Below are 14,382 nucleotides of genomic sequence, written 5' to 3' on the forward strand. Positions count from 1 at the left end.
AGTTAAAAAATACACCTAAGGCTGTTATTGGCTCTTGCCAAGACAAAGCCATGTGTTCCAGTGATGTTGAATGAACCCATAGCCTTAACATGACCAGTAATTTCACAAACATGCTGCTCCCAATCCTTTATTGACTTCACTTATGTTTGGGTCACTCTCATATTTTGTTTTCCGTCACCTGGAGAAGTGAGATCAGCTTAAATACACAAGTTTCCAGTGAAGTTATTGCTGTGGGATTGTTGTAGAGGAAGTATCTGTACTAAAAATACAAACAGCAATATCTGGGCTTGTTTGCAGATGAACTGGAATCTGCTTTGCAAGTTATATTGAATTTTGAGTTTACATTATTTTCTTCCTGCTTAAGGACCTTCCAGTTTGTTCTGCAAAGCAAAGGACCTGCTGTGTCCCCATGAAAACTTTCCAAAATGCCTTGGCCTCTGGCCCTCATATTGCCCTCAGCTCCAGCTCTGGGCAGGGGTGCAGAATGCAGCAGAGCACAGGGCCCCCTTTGCTGCCCCACCTTGACTAACCCTGCTCCCCTCTGACCCCTGTGTCACCTCACAGCTGGATTTTGCCATCGGGAGGGTCCAGATGAACTTCCTGCGCCTGCTGAGCTCGGAGGTGGTGCAGCACATCACCATCCACTGCCTCAACACCTCTGTGTGGAGGGAGGGCTCCTCGGAGCAGCCCTCGGAGAGAGCCGTGCGCTTCAGGGCCTGGAACGGGCAGGTGTTCGAGGCCAGGGGGCAGCTCCGGCCAGAAGTGGCAGCTGATGATTGCAAGGTATGTTGCTGTGGAGAAGGGAAGAAGTGGAGAGAAATGCAGAGCCCACTCTGAGGCTCAATAACACCTATGCTGCTTATCCTACATCAGGTTTACCAGTTCTCCACTAATTTTCCAGTCCAGGATGCTCTGGCAGCTCCCGTGAAGCAGCTAGCTTTCTGAGAAATAGAAATAGAAATCAGAAGAGGAAATTCTGAAGTTACTTGTCTTGGATAGCAGCAGTTAAATGACAGAAAGGGGAATGACTCCCCCTGGGTGGTGACCCCAGCTCTTGGCTGGTGCCACACAGGGTCAGGAGACACAGGGCTGCATTCAGGCTCACAGCACTGGGAGTTTGTCTTGGTGGTACCACTCAAGCTCAGTTTTCATCAGGCTGATGAAGGGGTCCCCAAAATGCTCTCTAACCCCACCCCAGCCCTGCTTAGCCCAAGGGACTCTCCCTTGTCTCCCAGAGGGGTTTCCAGGCTTTCCTCATGGAACACGTTCCTTTCCAGCAGGATTGCCCCCCTGGTTCATCACTTTTCTCTGTCCCCCCTCCCCACACAGATCAAGGATGGACACTGGCACCGGACCCTGTTTTCCTTTCGGACACAGGACCCCCAGCAGCTGCCCATTGTCAGCATCCACAACCTGCCCCCCTCCGAGCCAGGACAGCACTATCACCTCGAGGTCGGCCCTGTCTGCTTCCTCTGAACCAAGCCATGGGCTCTGAGGCTCCAATCCCACAGCTGGCCTGGCCTTACAGGGGCTCTCCCCTCTCTGCAGCAAGGACAGCTGTGCTGTAGCTTTTGGGTCAGCTCCTGCTCCAGCCTGCGGCTCAAGGTCTCCAAGAACCCAGGATCTACTGAACTCAGCCAGTTGTTGAAAGGAGGAAGAAGAAGGACGTGGGGGAAGCAGGCATCAGTGAGGACCTGAGCAGTGGAAAGGGATCAGGGGACTGGATGTTGTGGTTCCACACACAAAGCTTTTTCCATGACCAAAGAAAACATTGAGAGAAACCTCAAGCGACGTGCAGCGTGTGGGTTTTTTTCTTCTTTCCTCCCCCCCATCCACCCACCCACCCATTTTTGTCTGGTTCCTGAGTTACCAAATGTTCTTTCCATTGAAAAAAAAAAATTTAAAAAATAGAGCTTCCCTCTCAGAGCTTGTCACCTTCTGGACAGCCACGTGCTGCGTCAGGTCTCCCAGGCGGAGCTGCAAGTTGAATCTGGCTGCTCTGTGTACAGGAAGCATTTTGATGTGCAATATTAGAAGAAACAAAATATATATATTATATTATTTAAAGCAAAAAGAAAAAGGAAAAAAAAAAAAGAAAGAAAAAAAAGTCAAGTTCCTCCTTCTATGAGTTTAATCAACACCCCCTCCCAACATGTGGTGTTGGAGTAGGGGAGAGTCATGAAGAAAAGAAGGGGGAATGGAAAGAGGAGAGGGAAGAGATTGGTGCTAAAATAGAGAGAGGGAATGGGCTCATCTGATTTGTTTCTACCTCTCACTGTGAAATCTCTGGTGCTCTTAAAAAAGTGTGTTATTTTATATATATGACTTTATTTAAGGTTGTGAAGGTGCTACGATGTCTTGCCACAGACCCCAAAAAAAAAAAAAAAGCCCCATAGAATCATCTCTCTGGGAAGAGAGAGGATGTTCTACAGTTAAATCAGAGAAAAGTCACCTTAAAAAGGGATCCCTCAGTGGCCATGGGTGTCAATAACACAACTCACACCACAGCCAGCATCCCTTATGGGATAATTTACAAGCAAATTTGCTTTTTTTTTGTTTTTTCATTCATCAGCACTTCACTGCTTTGGGAGGGGAGTGAGGGACACAGCTCATCTGGAAGTGTTGAGCCTCAGAGAGCTCCTTTGGAGTTGGTTGAGTTGGGCTGTACTGAGTTGCCCACACAACTCCCTGGACTAAGCTCAAGTTTAAACCCAGCTATGCAACTCTTCCCTTGGCCCCTCTGTCAAGACTGACATGATGGTACCTTGTTTCAGAACCCAGCCGAGCTTGGAAGGGTTTTGTTCTGTTAAGTTTTGTAGAAATTTAGTCTCTATATGTAAATTTGGAGGATTTTTTTTTTTTTAAAGAGGATAATTATGGTAATCTTTAATTCTATATAAGGAATAATATTGATGTAATCAGAGTTGTACTGTATCAGAAACTCTTCAGTGCCTGTTTGGAGTTTTCATGTCTCATATGGACTATGGATTTTATTTTTTTGAGGGGAAAAAAAATTATCTGTGAGTCTCTCTTTGTGTATTTTTTTTGTCACTACTGCCTGCTGGTTGGCTCCCAACCACCTTCAGAAAAGGTTAACAGGATCTGTCCCTAATACCTCGCCCTCTGCGCAGCCCCTGCCAGAAATACCTCATCCCCAGGCCAAAATCAGCACCACCCATCACTCACTGCCTCCCTGCACACCCCCATACTCCAGATCTCCCATTTCTCATCCCACGCCATTGGTTTTGTGTTTTCTCAAGGCTGCAGTTATCATTTGTTCTCCTTAAAGCTTTTTTTTTCCTTTTTTTTTTTTTTAACTTTAAATAAATATTTAAAACTGAGGCAATGGAACAGGACTGGAATGGTTGGTTTTTTTGGTTCTTCATAAGAAACTAGGTGGGCAAGAGGTGCAGAAATACCCAGGGGTTCCCCCAAATGATCTGAGAGCCAAACCCACACCCCAAACCTTCCTGTGATGCCAAATGCACAACGAGATAGGAGCCAAGGGGATCCCAAACTGCTGTGCCTCATCCCTGTCCCCATCCTACCCCAGAGCTGGGGAGCAAGAGGGGAAAAAAAATAAAAATAAAAAAGAAAATCGTAGGGAAAAATGGGGTGGGGGGGGAAAGGAGGAGGAGGAAACTAAGGGAGAGAAAAGGGGAAAGACGAGGGCAACAGCAGGGGGCAAAAAAAAAAAAAAAAAAAGAGTGGCAAAGGGAAAAGAATCCTGTTTTTATTGGGACAAAAAGCACAGGAGCTGCCTTGGCCAGTGCTGGTTGCCACAGGGGCTGAGCTGTGTTTGCCCAGCCCTGCTGGGTGCTGGCACCAGCTCTGCTCTGGCACCAAAGCCTGGCTGATTGTCCCCCCTGTGAGCCACAGCTCCTGGGGCAGGGTGAAAGCAAACACGTTTCATTAATTAATCACCACACTTAATTACCATGCCAACCTTAGAGGGGCTGCATGGTGCTGTTGAGTAGGGAGATGCTGCATTTAAAGAAATTGTAATTTATAGTTTTTAAAAAGGTTGAGCCCACTTCCCTGATGAGTTCCTTGCCTCATAGCCCATGGAATCCCCTATGGAATCCCCTGTGGAATCCCCCATGGCATCTGCCCCAGGAGCACACCTGAACCCCAGTGCAAGCCCCGTGTCCCCGAGGGAAGCAAGGTGAGTGTGGACCAAAGCTCTCAGAGCTGCCAACCAGCCATGTCCATAAGGGTGTCTGTGCCCTGTGGAGGAAAGTCATGTCCCACTGCCCTCAGCGTCCCCAAGGTCTCCAAACACACCTGGAGCTGCTGAACACTTCGCCAGGCACCCAGAAAATTAACTGCAGTTTCTGAGAACAAAAGCCTGCACTGGGGAAGCATTAGGTTGGGGGGATGGGGGGGTGTTCCCCTTTTTATGCTGGAGAAATCCAAGATTTTGCAAGTTGAATTTCCCGCACCTGCTATTGCTTCATGCCTGAGCAAACAGCCCATGAAGGGGCACGTTGGTGCTGGGGATGTCCAGCCTTGCTGGCAGCCCTATATAAGGGACAGAGCTGAGCAACAGCCTGGCAGAGCAGGAGCATCCTCTGGACAGCCAGGAGATGTTGGCCACCCTCACCCTCCTGCTGGGGCTGCCCCTCGCCCCGGGCACCCAGAGCTGCTCCCCGCTCATCCCGGTCACCTTCGACAGCAGCACCGTCCCTCGGGTAAGCCCTGCCCTGCTCCTCTCCTCTCCCATCAGCATCCCTAGCCCTCATGGATACGGGAGGAGGTTATGGAAGGAGCACTGGCAGCTCAGTGTTTATCTCACTGCCTATCCATGCTTGTTTTCCTTGCACAGTAGCCCAGGGAAGGGGGGAAGCCTCACAGCTCTGCACCCTTAATCTCATGGGCAGGCACTTCTGGGGGTTCCTGCTTCCATCTCCCTGCAAACCAGGCTGGGCAGCACCATCCCAATGCCTCACCACTCTGTTTTAAGTCCTTCAAGTGGTGGTGGCTCAGGTCATGAGTCTCCATCCACAAAGCCTCCACTGCATAAACAGTGTTTGGTCCCTCGGGAGGTTTTAATGGGAGGAAAGCAGTGAGAGCTTGGCACAGAGCAGGAGAAACACTGCAGAAAGAACTGGCCATCGTGGGAGCTGGAGCAGGGCCCTAACAGAAAGGGAACAAAACCCAGAAACCCTCACCCAGCCCAGCTCCTGCCCAGGGCTGTCACCCACAAGGGGCTGTGGGGCAGCAGGACACAGGACACAGCATTTGCTTTCCCTCAGGGGTGCCTGTGGGTGAACCTGGCACAGCCCCTCCAACCTTCCCCCCTCTGCTCCCCTCTGCAGCTCCTGGGACAATGGTTCTTCATTGCTGCTGCCTCCAGGTATCCCCCTCACCTGGCAGAGCTGAGAGCAGTGACCTTTGAGGCTTTTTCCTTCTCTCCCGGCAGCCACGAGGACGAGCTCAACGTCAATGAAATCATAAGGATGTAAGGACAGGGATCCATGCCCTGATCTGGCTCCCCTCTCCCCAGGGGCATTTCTACCCTCTGGGCTGAGACACCCCACAAATTTGGGGCTGGAGAGCAGCTATGCCACATTTATTTAATTCTGCAGTCCTGCTCATGTTCCAAATCCCTCAGAGGTTTGGTTGGGGTGAGTTTGGGGGTGTTTGCTCCTTCTGACCTCTCTGCCCCACAGGAATGAGACATGTGTGGTGAGGAACTCCAGCAAGGTCCAGGTTTTTCAGCAGAACTCCACCCTGGTGCACGGTAAAGATTGGGATGGGGATGGACTCAGCCACCCCTTGAACCCTCCTGTTTCTGCCCCCCAGTTCTTGGTACCCTGAGTCTTTTACACCTAAAATCCTGTCTGGAGGTGGGGGGAAGCAATTTCTTCCACCACACACCACATCTATGGCAGGGCTGTGGGACCAGAGCAGTCCCCACTGGGGTGAGTTTCAGCACTGGGGAAATCTCACTCTGTCCACACCTTCCAGTTGATAATAATGACGTGGCTTCTGTGGCCAGACTGATCCAAAGTGACAAAGACCTGCTGATCCTGAACCACATCAACACTGACTTCCCAAATCTGAGTCTGTCAGGTGAGCAAATGCTTCCCCAGGGACAAATCAAGGGGCATGGGCATCTCCTCATAAGCAGGGCAAAAATCCCCTTTTCCCCAGTACAGAGAGGGGAAAGATGGGGACAGGCAGTGAGTTCCCCATCTGCACTATGGGGGTCACCCAGGAACAAAGCAACCCTAAAACTTCACTTTTTTCCCCCTCTTCTCCATTCCTCTGACAGCACGGACACCCAATGTGAGCAAGGAGCACATGGAGGAGTTCAAAGCCCAGTTGCAGTGCCTGGGCTTCACAGAGGATGAAGTGTTCTACACTTCCACAGAGGTACAACTCCCTCTCTGGGGTGGATGAGCCCCAGGCCAGGTTCTGTTTCCAGTTGGGATGAGGGTCTGGAGGGATGTAACTTTAGTTCCCCAGCACAGCTTTCATGCTGTGCATCCCCCTCCCCTCCTCGAGCATCCTAGCCCAGCCATTCCTGGTGGTTCTGGGGTGAGGGAGCTCCCAGAGCCGATCTCCTCTCTCCCACAGCACGCCTGTCCCCTGCCCAGGGGTGAAGACAATGCAGATCCACAGCTGGAGTAACCCCATGGACCAGGTCAGCTGCTCCATCCTCATCCTCCTCCAGCCCCAGCCAGGCTCAGCACAGCCTCAGAACCTCTCATCCTATCCATGTTTTGGGTTTTCCTGCTGGATTAAACACCCAGTTCCACTGGGTTCTGATCTGGACCGAAAATAAACTCTTACATTTCAACCTCTGGCTGCTCCTGCTCCATCTTCTCTGGGACACCCTCCTGCCTGCCCAGCCCATGGTGCTGCATCTCCAAACCCACCCAGAGATGTGAAATGCTCCAGACAAACCCCAGCCAGGGCCAAGCATGGCAGCGGGCACAGAGCTGCTCATCCCATCAGCTCTGTGGTGGCAGGGGACCCTCCCAGCCTCAGGACACGGGGACATGAGCACCCACCCACCAGGGTGACACACAAACCTGCCAACCCCTCGAGCCTTCCCCACCACAACACTCTTAGCACCTGAACACTCCCACCCTCAATTTTCAAGCCAAATCCCACAAGGCTCCATCTACACCACAGGCTTGTGCAGGGTGGGGTGACAAGAGGTGACACTGCACCTTCCCCAGGTGTCTCTGAGGAGGGGAAAGAAGAGAGGATGGAAATAACATCACCCAAAGCCAGACCAGTGTTCAAGCAGGCTCTGCTGCCAGAGAGGAAAAGGCACACAAAATACCAGAGAAACAAAACCTGTCTGACAGCACAGGGACAGCAGCAGGACAGGGGGGCAGGGAGCTGCCACAGGGGATGTGCCCAGCAGGACAGGGGGGCAGGGAGCTGCCACAGGGGATGTGTCCAGCAGGGCAGGGGGGGTCAGGGAGCTGTGCCCACCAGCACAGGGGTGACCTCTGAGGCCCATAAGCACCACGTTAAAACCAGTTTTGGCAAGGACAGCAAAAGCACCTTCTCTTCAAAGCCCCCTTGGGCTCTGCCTGAGGTTGGGGTGGCTCTGCAGCCACACCAGCGCTGGGAGGGCTGCACAGCATCTCATTAGCAGAGCAAGAGGCGACCACGGCAGCTGCTCACAGGGAAAAAATGGGCAAATTTAGGGTAGATTTAAGTCTTAAAAGCAGTAATTGCATCACCAACAGCCCTCTCCTCCCAACACTCGCCCTCAGCAGCCACATCCGAGGCCGGGGACAGTGCCAAGCACGTGGCTCTTCCCCGGGCATCGCCCCCAAAAGGCTCCGATTGCGACACGGGCGCAGATCCGGCAGCCCTGGGGACATCCTGCCGCTCCCAGCAGAGCCAGCCGGGTGTGTGTGTGTGTGTTTGTGTGTGCAGGACCGAGCCCCTCGCAGTGCTCGGACAGCCATGGGCTCTCCCGGGCTGTTCCTGCTCCTGCTGCTCGGGCTCTCCGCGCTGCTGCCCGCGGATGCCGCGCCCTGCGGAGCGCAGCGCCCCGACAGCTCCACGGCCTCCAAGGTAGGACATGGCCAGCCCCGGGGCTGCCCCAGCCTGCAGGGTGCTCTGCCAAGCCTCGCTGTCCCTTGGGAAAAGGGAAAACCCCGCTTTGACCCCGCTGCTCCCGCAGCACAGCTGCACAGGTGCTGTCAGCGAAACACCTGCAGCGAACGGGAAACTGCCGGTCAGAACACCTCGAATTGCTCGGGTTTGGCAGGTCCCAACACTGACCTTGAAACAAGGTGGGTGGGCTGGGTGTTTTTTGGTGCATCCCTTCTCCGCTATTTTTTTCTTCCCCCCAGTTCATTTGCAAATGTTTCACCTTGTGCTGTAAATACAAAAGGGAGCAGCACTCTCTCTAGCAGCACAACGCATTTTGCGGGCAGGGTGGAAATCCCAGTGTCTCTCCCGCAAGCCCAGCAGCTGTCACCAGGCTGTCCCTCCCTCCCACAGCTGCTGGGGACGTGGCTGTACGTGGCAGGGGCTGCCCAGTTCCCCCAGCACCGCCTGGAGATGCTGCTCATCGACCGCGCCTTCCTGCGCCTGGAGCCCGGGGCCAGCGAGAACGAGCTGCTCATCAGCCACTACGTGGCCGTGTAAGATGCAGTCCCTGTGCCCCCATCCCATCCCCTGCTATAGCCCTGAAATCTTTTAGTACCACATACGAGCATGGCACCAGGTTGGTTTCTCCAAGAGGAGTCTCTCCTACCTGCTCTCTGCACCCTCTCCCCACCCCTCTTATTTACTTATTTCAACAGACAGGTTTTAGACAAGTTTTGCAGGGCACAGAGGTCTCACAGACACCAAACCCTGCAGGCAAGGAGATGATCTCTCCAGGGGAGACCTCTCCAGAAGTCCCTGTGCCATCCCTGCTGACTCTGCCAGGCACCAAAAGCTGTTTCCCCCAGAGGGTCAGAATTTCAGGGGATGAATTTTTCCGTGCCAATGCAGGGAGCACTTCGAGGTTTCAGTTATTTCGGGGTGGAAAATGTCTGACCACCAAGGAGTGGGGGGAGCAGTGCAAGGCTGAGACCAGGAGCTGCCACTGGAGGTCAGGCAAATCCGCGAGAGAAACGCCTCGATTCTAACAGCGGGAGAAATGAACCTGAGGAGGTTAAGGAGGAGGTGGCAGTGCCCGGTGTGGGGTCAGGAGCAGGGCTGGGGCTTTGCTGGTCCTTCCCAGACCGCGGCATCACCTCCTTGCCCTCTCTCTCCAGGGGGGATCAATGTTTCACCCATAACCTCACCTACCTGGAGGTCACCGTCGGTAACGCCTCGCTGGTGAAGCACGGTGAGCAGCACGGGCTGGCTTCTCACCCAGCCCATGGTTTCATGGATTGAGACACACAAAGGGCATGTCCCTGTTCTACATTATCTCATGCATTTTATTTCTGAGTGTCTTTGCCTGTTTGGAACCTCTGTGGGCTCCGAACATCTCCCCACACCCAGGGGCACCCCAGGGATCACAGCCCCACCAAACCCACAGAGTGATGCTGTGCCAGGAGCAGACCTGCTCCCATCCCTGCAGGAGGGCACCATCCTGTTGGTGAAGTTGTTTCACAATAGCGTGGGGGAAGGAGGGAGCACTCAGGGCAGGTTTCAGTGAATTAATGAAGCCTCTCGCTCTCAGTTGCTTCCTCCTTGCTGAGGAAGTGGGGAGGGAATTGCAGCCCCTGGGATACAGTTTGCACTGACCCTTCATATCCTGAATCCCACACACGACATCATTCAGCACGTTCCAACAGCAGGACAGGATCTGGGGGATTTTGGCTCTTTCACAGCCCAGTTTCATTTTTAAGAAATACAATTTATTTAAACCAAGAGCCAAAAAAAATCACCCAATTTCCTGCTACTGAGGGTTGAATCCCAGTGATTACTGGCATTGTCTGTGCCTGGGCTGGAGTTTATTGCTGCTGCAGCACTGAAAGTCTGAATTCCTGTATCTGTTCTCTCCAAGCCAAGACCCAGCAAACTGAGGGGATGCTGATGAACGTGAGCTCTGAAAACCTTTTACTGGTCCAGTACCAAATGCAGAGGGAAAGGACGTATTTGGGGCAGTATCTCTACGGTATGAAACTCCATCCTAAAGTAATTTTAAGCTATCACAGCACACCCAAACACACAAATTTATCAACTAAAACCATGCAGCAACTTGATTTCACCAACAGTCAGTGACTTTCCTGAGACCAACACTCCAGGGCTCACGGGATTTGTACACCCCATTAAACCCCACATCTCTTGGCAGAGCAGAAAAGCAAATTAAAGACCAAACCCACTTACACCCATAAATATTCAAAGAACAGGAAGCAAATACAATTCAGCATCGATATCACTGTAAAATCTCAAAATTCTCAAGCCAACATGGTGTTTCAGTACTAATCTCCCAGGGCAGAGCACGTGGCTTTGCAGTGCTAAAGCTGATCAGATTTAACCACAAACCCATAAAGGAGCAATTTTGACCCTGGTAAGGTTCCCAATCATCTTGCCAGGCTACAAAGCAGCTGCTTAAGAGATTTTGAAGACATATATAGAAAACTGCCTCCATACTCTGCCTTGATCCCTTCTGACACCCCAGGAATATCAAACCATGCTGCAACCCCTTTAGGCGTGCAGGACCAGAGTTGTTTGGGAGTTAAACAAGGGATGCCCGAGGTTGGTTTTGTTCAGGTGTGTTCATTATGGGGTGACAGATCACATCCACTGGTGGGGAAGGGGACAACAAGGACAGGGACGTGGCACAAAGGGCTGTGCTGAGCCCACCAGTCCCTGTCTAACACCTAGTAAATCCTTCTCCAGCCCGGAACCGGAGCATCAGCAGCGCCGAGCGCGAGGAGTTTGAGCAGCACGCCGAGTGCCTGGGGCTGAGGCCAGAGCAGATCGTCTATGCACCCTGGAAAACGGTACAGGACACTCTGGGAGGGGCCAGGGCCACCAAAACCACCACAGCCCCCTCCCAGCAGGGCTGAAAGACCCCAGGCTGCACCTCCAGCTGCCAAACTGGGGTCTTGGAGATGCATTTGCAATGTGTTGGAAATTATTTAGGGGGTTTAATAACCACAAGGTTGCTTTAGTAGAGGTTTAAAGTAGCACCCGTGAAGTAAATGCCTGCACATGAACATCTTCATGGGGAACCCTGGTAACAGCCTGCCCATGCCTGGGGGAAACAGGCAAGGGATTTTCGCCCTGAAAGTACTGATTTTGCCCTGAAAAAAACCTGATTTTGCCCCCCAGCAAGGACCAGCTGCCCCCAGGAGCTGTAGAAAGGGCAGGAGGCCCCCGGGATTTTTTCCTTCAAAACATTAACCAGGTCCAGTCCTCACCTCTGCCACACAATTGAAGACATTTTATCCTGTGAATGACCCAGATCCTGAGTCAGCTTGGCAGGGGCTCCTGTTTGCAAAATGAAGGTGAAAAACATCTTACCTTTGCTGCTCTGTCCTGGTTATCTGCTCTTCCACAGCACCAGGCTCTGAGTTTTCAGAGGTGCCCAAAACCCCACTCCAAGCCACCAGGCTGGATCCAACATTGTCCCCAGCAGTTATCCAGCCTCTCCACAGGTTCAGGGAATGGAGGACAGGGAGAGAAACCCTGGGGCTGGGTCAGGTCTCCTCTCCCATTTAGCAAACAAGCAGCACCATGCAGGCAGAGCCCAGCCCCTCTACATTAACTGCACACAGCTGTGGACTGGGGGGTTGCAATCTCTAGATCACATTTAAATTTGGGCAAAATTAGGGGAATTAGGACTGTCTGTGCTTACAAGTGCTGGTGCAACTGGGGTTGGCAGTTACTGGCCAAAGTAAGCACCTGAGGAGAAATAAACCTAATTAAACAAATGCAGAAAACATTTTGGGGGCCTTTGTCACCAGGCTGAAGGAGGTGGAGGTGAACAGAGCACCAGAGCAGTCTCACAAAGCCCTGTGTCAGCTGCAGGCATTAACAGAACTTCACCTATGCTGAGTGCCTGAGCAGCACAAGCTTTTTACTTATTTCCCCCAAAGTCTGAATTCCCCCTTTCCATCAGAGCACACACAGTTCAACTTTGCCCCAGAAAGTTGGTTTCCTCTTTCCAGCACAGGCCTGGAAAAAGGCACCAGCAGGAGCTGAGCACCTGGGCATGCAAGGGCTGTGCCTGGGCCAGCACAGGGAAGCCCTCTTAGACATAATCACTGAAAAGGGGGGGAAAAAAACCCTTTTTTCTTGAGTAAATTCTCTCTTGCTGGCCCTTGGCAGATTCACTTACCCTGTTTTTGTTGTTTTGACAGGAGGTGTGTCAAGTGGAAGAAGCTGGAGGCAGCAGCAGCCCACACCCAGAGCCCGTGGCTGCAGTCACAGCATCACCTGCTCCAGACACTCCCTGGCCTGGGAGTGCAGGGAACTGACCACACAGGGCAAAAAATTCCTCAAATCAGAATTTAGTGCCAAAATGTTTGAGAGCAGAGGGTTCTGAAGAGGTCAAGAGTGGGGTTTGCAAAAAAAAATTAAAAAAAAAAATAAAAAAATAAATGAACACCCAATTCACCTTGTGTGTCATCCAGCTAGAATCGCTGTGAGAGTGAGCCTGGAGCAATGCAGCAGTGAGAGAGACCAGCCAGGAGAGGGCAATCATTAACTGCTTTAAACAAGCAAACCAGGCATTTGAGGAGTAACTGGGATATAGAGGAGGCTGGAAAGTTAGCTGTAACTGTAGAGCCTGAGCAAAAGGGGCTTAGCTAAAGGGAGCCATCCAATTCTCGTGACTGCCAGGCAGCCCAGGTGGGACAGATGGTCCTGCCCAAAGCCTCTGCACCAGGCAAGGGCTCCCTGATAATGCCCATCCACAGCCTGGCTTGCACAGCATGTCTGACACTGACACATTGTCCTCCTGCCAGAGGGAAGGGGTGCTAACCCAACCCAGCCTGGATTTTTAGTTTCCCAGAGGAAACATCATGTTTTCTCATTTCTCAGCAAGCTCAACACCCTGGAGATGAGAATGACACTGCTCTCCATGCCTCCAGTACACCCCTGCACTTGTCAGGGGCCTCACCCACCCCTAATCCCAGCCCCAAGGGGAGCACAGCACCATCACTGCCATTGTAAAAGTGGATGAGTGTAACAAGAGACTGCTGCATGTCTGCAGAGTAATTCGGTCTCAGCTCTAACTTAGTAATTAAGCACTGAAAATATCTCTCTTCCTTAAAAAGGAAGAAAATGAGAAAAGCCAGCGAGCCCCGTGACTCACTCTGGAGCTCCAGGGTGCTCTGTTTCTGTCCAGCTGCCTTTAACAGGCAATATTTCAGTGTTAAGACTTTGCAGTGACTGCTCTAGCAAAAATTAATTTTACAAAAATCACAGAATCATTAAGGTTGGAAAATATCCCCAAGGTCAAGTCCAACCTGTGACTGATCCCCACCTTGACAACCAGACCAGAGCACTGAGTGCCACATCCAGTCATTCCTTGGACACTTTCCAGGGATGGTGATTCCACCACCTCCCTGAGCAGCCCCTTCCAAGGCTTGACAAGTCTTTCAGTGAAGAAATTGCTCCTGATGTTCAACCTGAAGCTCTCCTGGCACAGCTTGAGGCCATTCCCTCTCCTCCTGTCCCTTGTTCCCTGGGAGCAGAGCCTGACTGCACACTCCTGTTTCAGGGAATTGTGGAGTGAGGAGGTCCTCTCTAGGATTGCTTTTCTGCAGGATAAAAAATAAGTTCAGCCCATTCCCTCCAGGTCTCAAGGCACAGGTACACAGCCAGCCCTTGCTTCACCCCCTCTTTATCAGCCTGTGATGTGAAACATAACTCCCCAGCCTCCCCAGAGGGCAGAGGGGATGCTGGCAGCAGCCTCCAGCGCTGCAGTTCAAGGGCCCATCTCAGCTGACACCACTGGAGAGCTGTGGCTCAGATTACAAAAACCCAGACTTTATGAGTAGATTTATAGCTGAATAAAAGCCTTGAATTACAGTAGGAGACACAACGAACACACAGCCAGCCAGTCTGGCCCCTACAGCAAGTTTTGTTAACCAAATCAGAGGCCACTTGCACTACCAGCTGTGGCTCCTGAATGACCTTCAAGAGCTCCTGGCTGGGTTGTTATTCATGAAAATACTTGTACAAAGCCTTTATTTTGAAAGCCATACAAGCCAGGTTCTTTCAAGGGGATAACTGGACTGCAGAGCTTTCAGTTTTCCTGGGAAATTCACTTCTCTGAACAGTGTCATGGATACTGCAGAGATGAGCAAAGTCCAGCAACACCCAGACAGGTAAACAGTGTCTGAACATCCCTGACTCATCACCACTATCGTCAGCCTTGATCTTGCTGGCTCTGCTTTTAAGAATTCTGTTCTCCCAGGTCCTCACTGTGAGAATCCTTCCCAATGTCAG

At 51.8% G+C, this 14,382-nt stretch overlaps 3 protein-coding genes across 3 annotated transcripts in view; all 3 read left to right on the forward strand.

Annotated features, from left to right (window-relative positions):
- The window catches only part of COL27A1 (collagen type XXVII alpha 1 chain), a 141,394-nt gene extending 139,001 nt beyond the window's left edge, over positions 1–2,393 (forward strand). The window contains exons 61-62 of the mRNA XM_033077501.2: positions 565–783; positions 1,330–2,393. Of these exons, the coding sequence (XP_032933392.1) occupies positions 565–783; positions 1,330–1,476 (366 nt within the window). The 3' untranslated portion in view covers positions 1,477–2,393. The remainder of the gene's footprint in view (positions 1–564; positions 784–1,329) is intronic.
- A 2,193-nt stretch (positions 2,394–4,586) lies between these two features.
- LOC117005705 (alpha-1-acid glycoprotein-like) lies at positions 4,587–6,708 on the forward strand. The gene is made up of 6 exons (XM_033077706.1): positions 4,587–4,691; positions 5,319–5,461; positions 5,673–5,743; positions 5,971–6,075; positions 6,278–6,378; positions 6,583–6,708. The coding sequence occupies exons 1-6, from the start codon at positions 4,587–4,589 to the stop codon at positions 6,634–6,636; spliced, it is 579 nt and encodes a 192-aa protein (XP_032933597.1). The 3' UTR covers positions 6,637–6,708.
- Positions 6,709–7,799: 1,091 nt separating this feature from the next.
- On the forward strand, positions 7,800–12,521 carry LOC117005704 (alpha-1-acid glycoprotein-like). The gene is made up of 6 exons (XM_033077705.2): positions 7,800–8,046; positions 8,479–8,621; positions 9,243–9,316; positions 9,983–10,093; positions 10,822–10,925; positions 12,288–12,521. The coding sequence occupies exons 1-6, from the start codon at positions 7,936–7,938 to the stop codon at positions 12,402–12,404; spliced, it is 660 nt and encodes a 219-aa protein (XP_032933596.1). The 5' UTR covers positions 7,800–7,935; the 3' UTR covers positions 12,405–12,521.
- Positions 12,522–14,382: the final 1,861 nt, after the last annotated feature.

The sequence above is a fragment of the Catharus ustulatus genome, chromosome 21, assembly GCF_009819885.2.
Source record: "Catharus ustulatus isolate bCatUst1 chromosome 21, bCatUst1.pri.v2, whole genome shotgun sequence".
NCBI classification, from domain to species: Eukaryota; Metazoa; Chordata; class Aves; order Passeriformes; family Turdidae; genus Catharus; species Catharus ustulatus.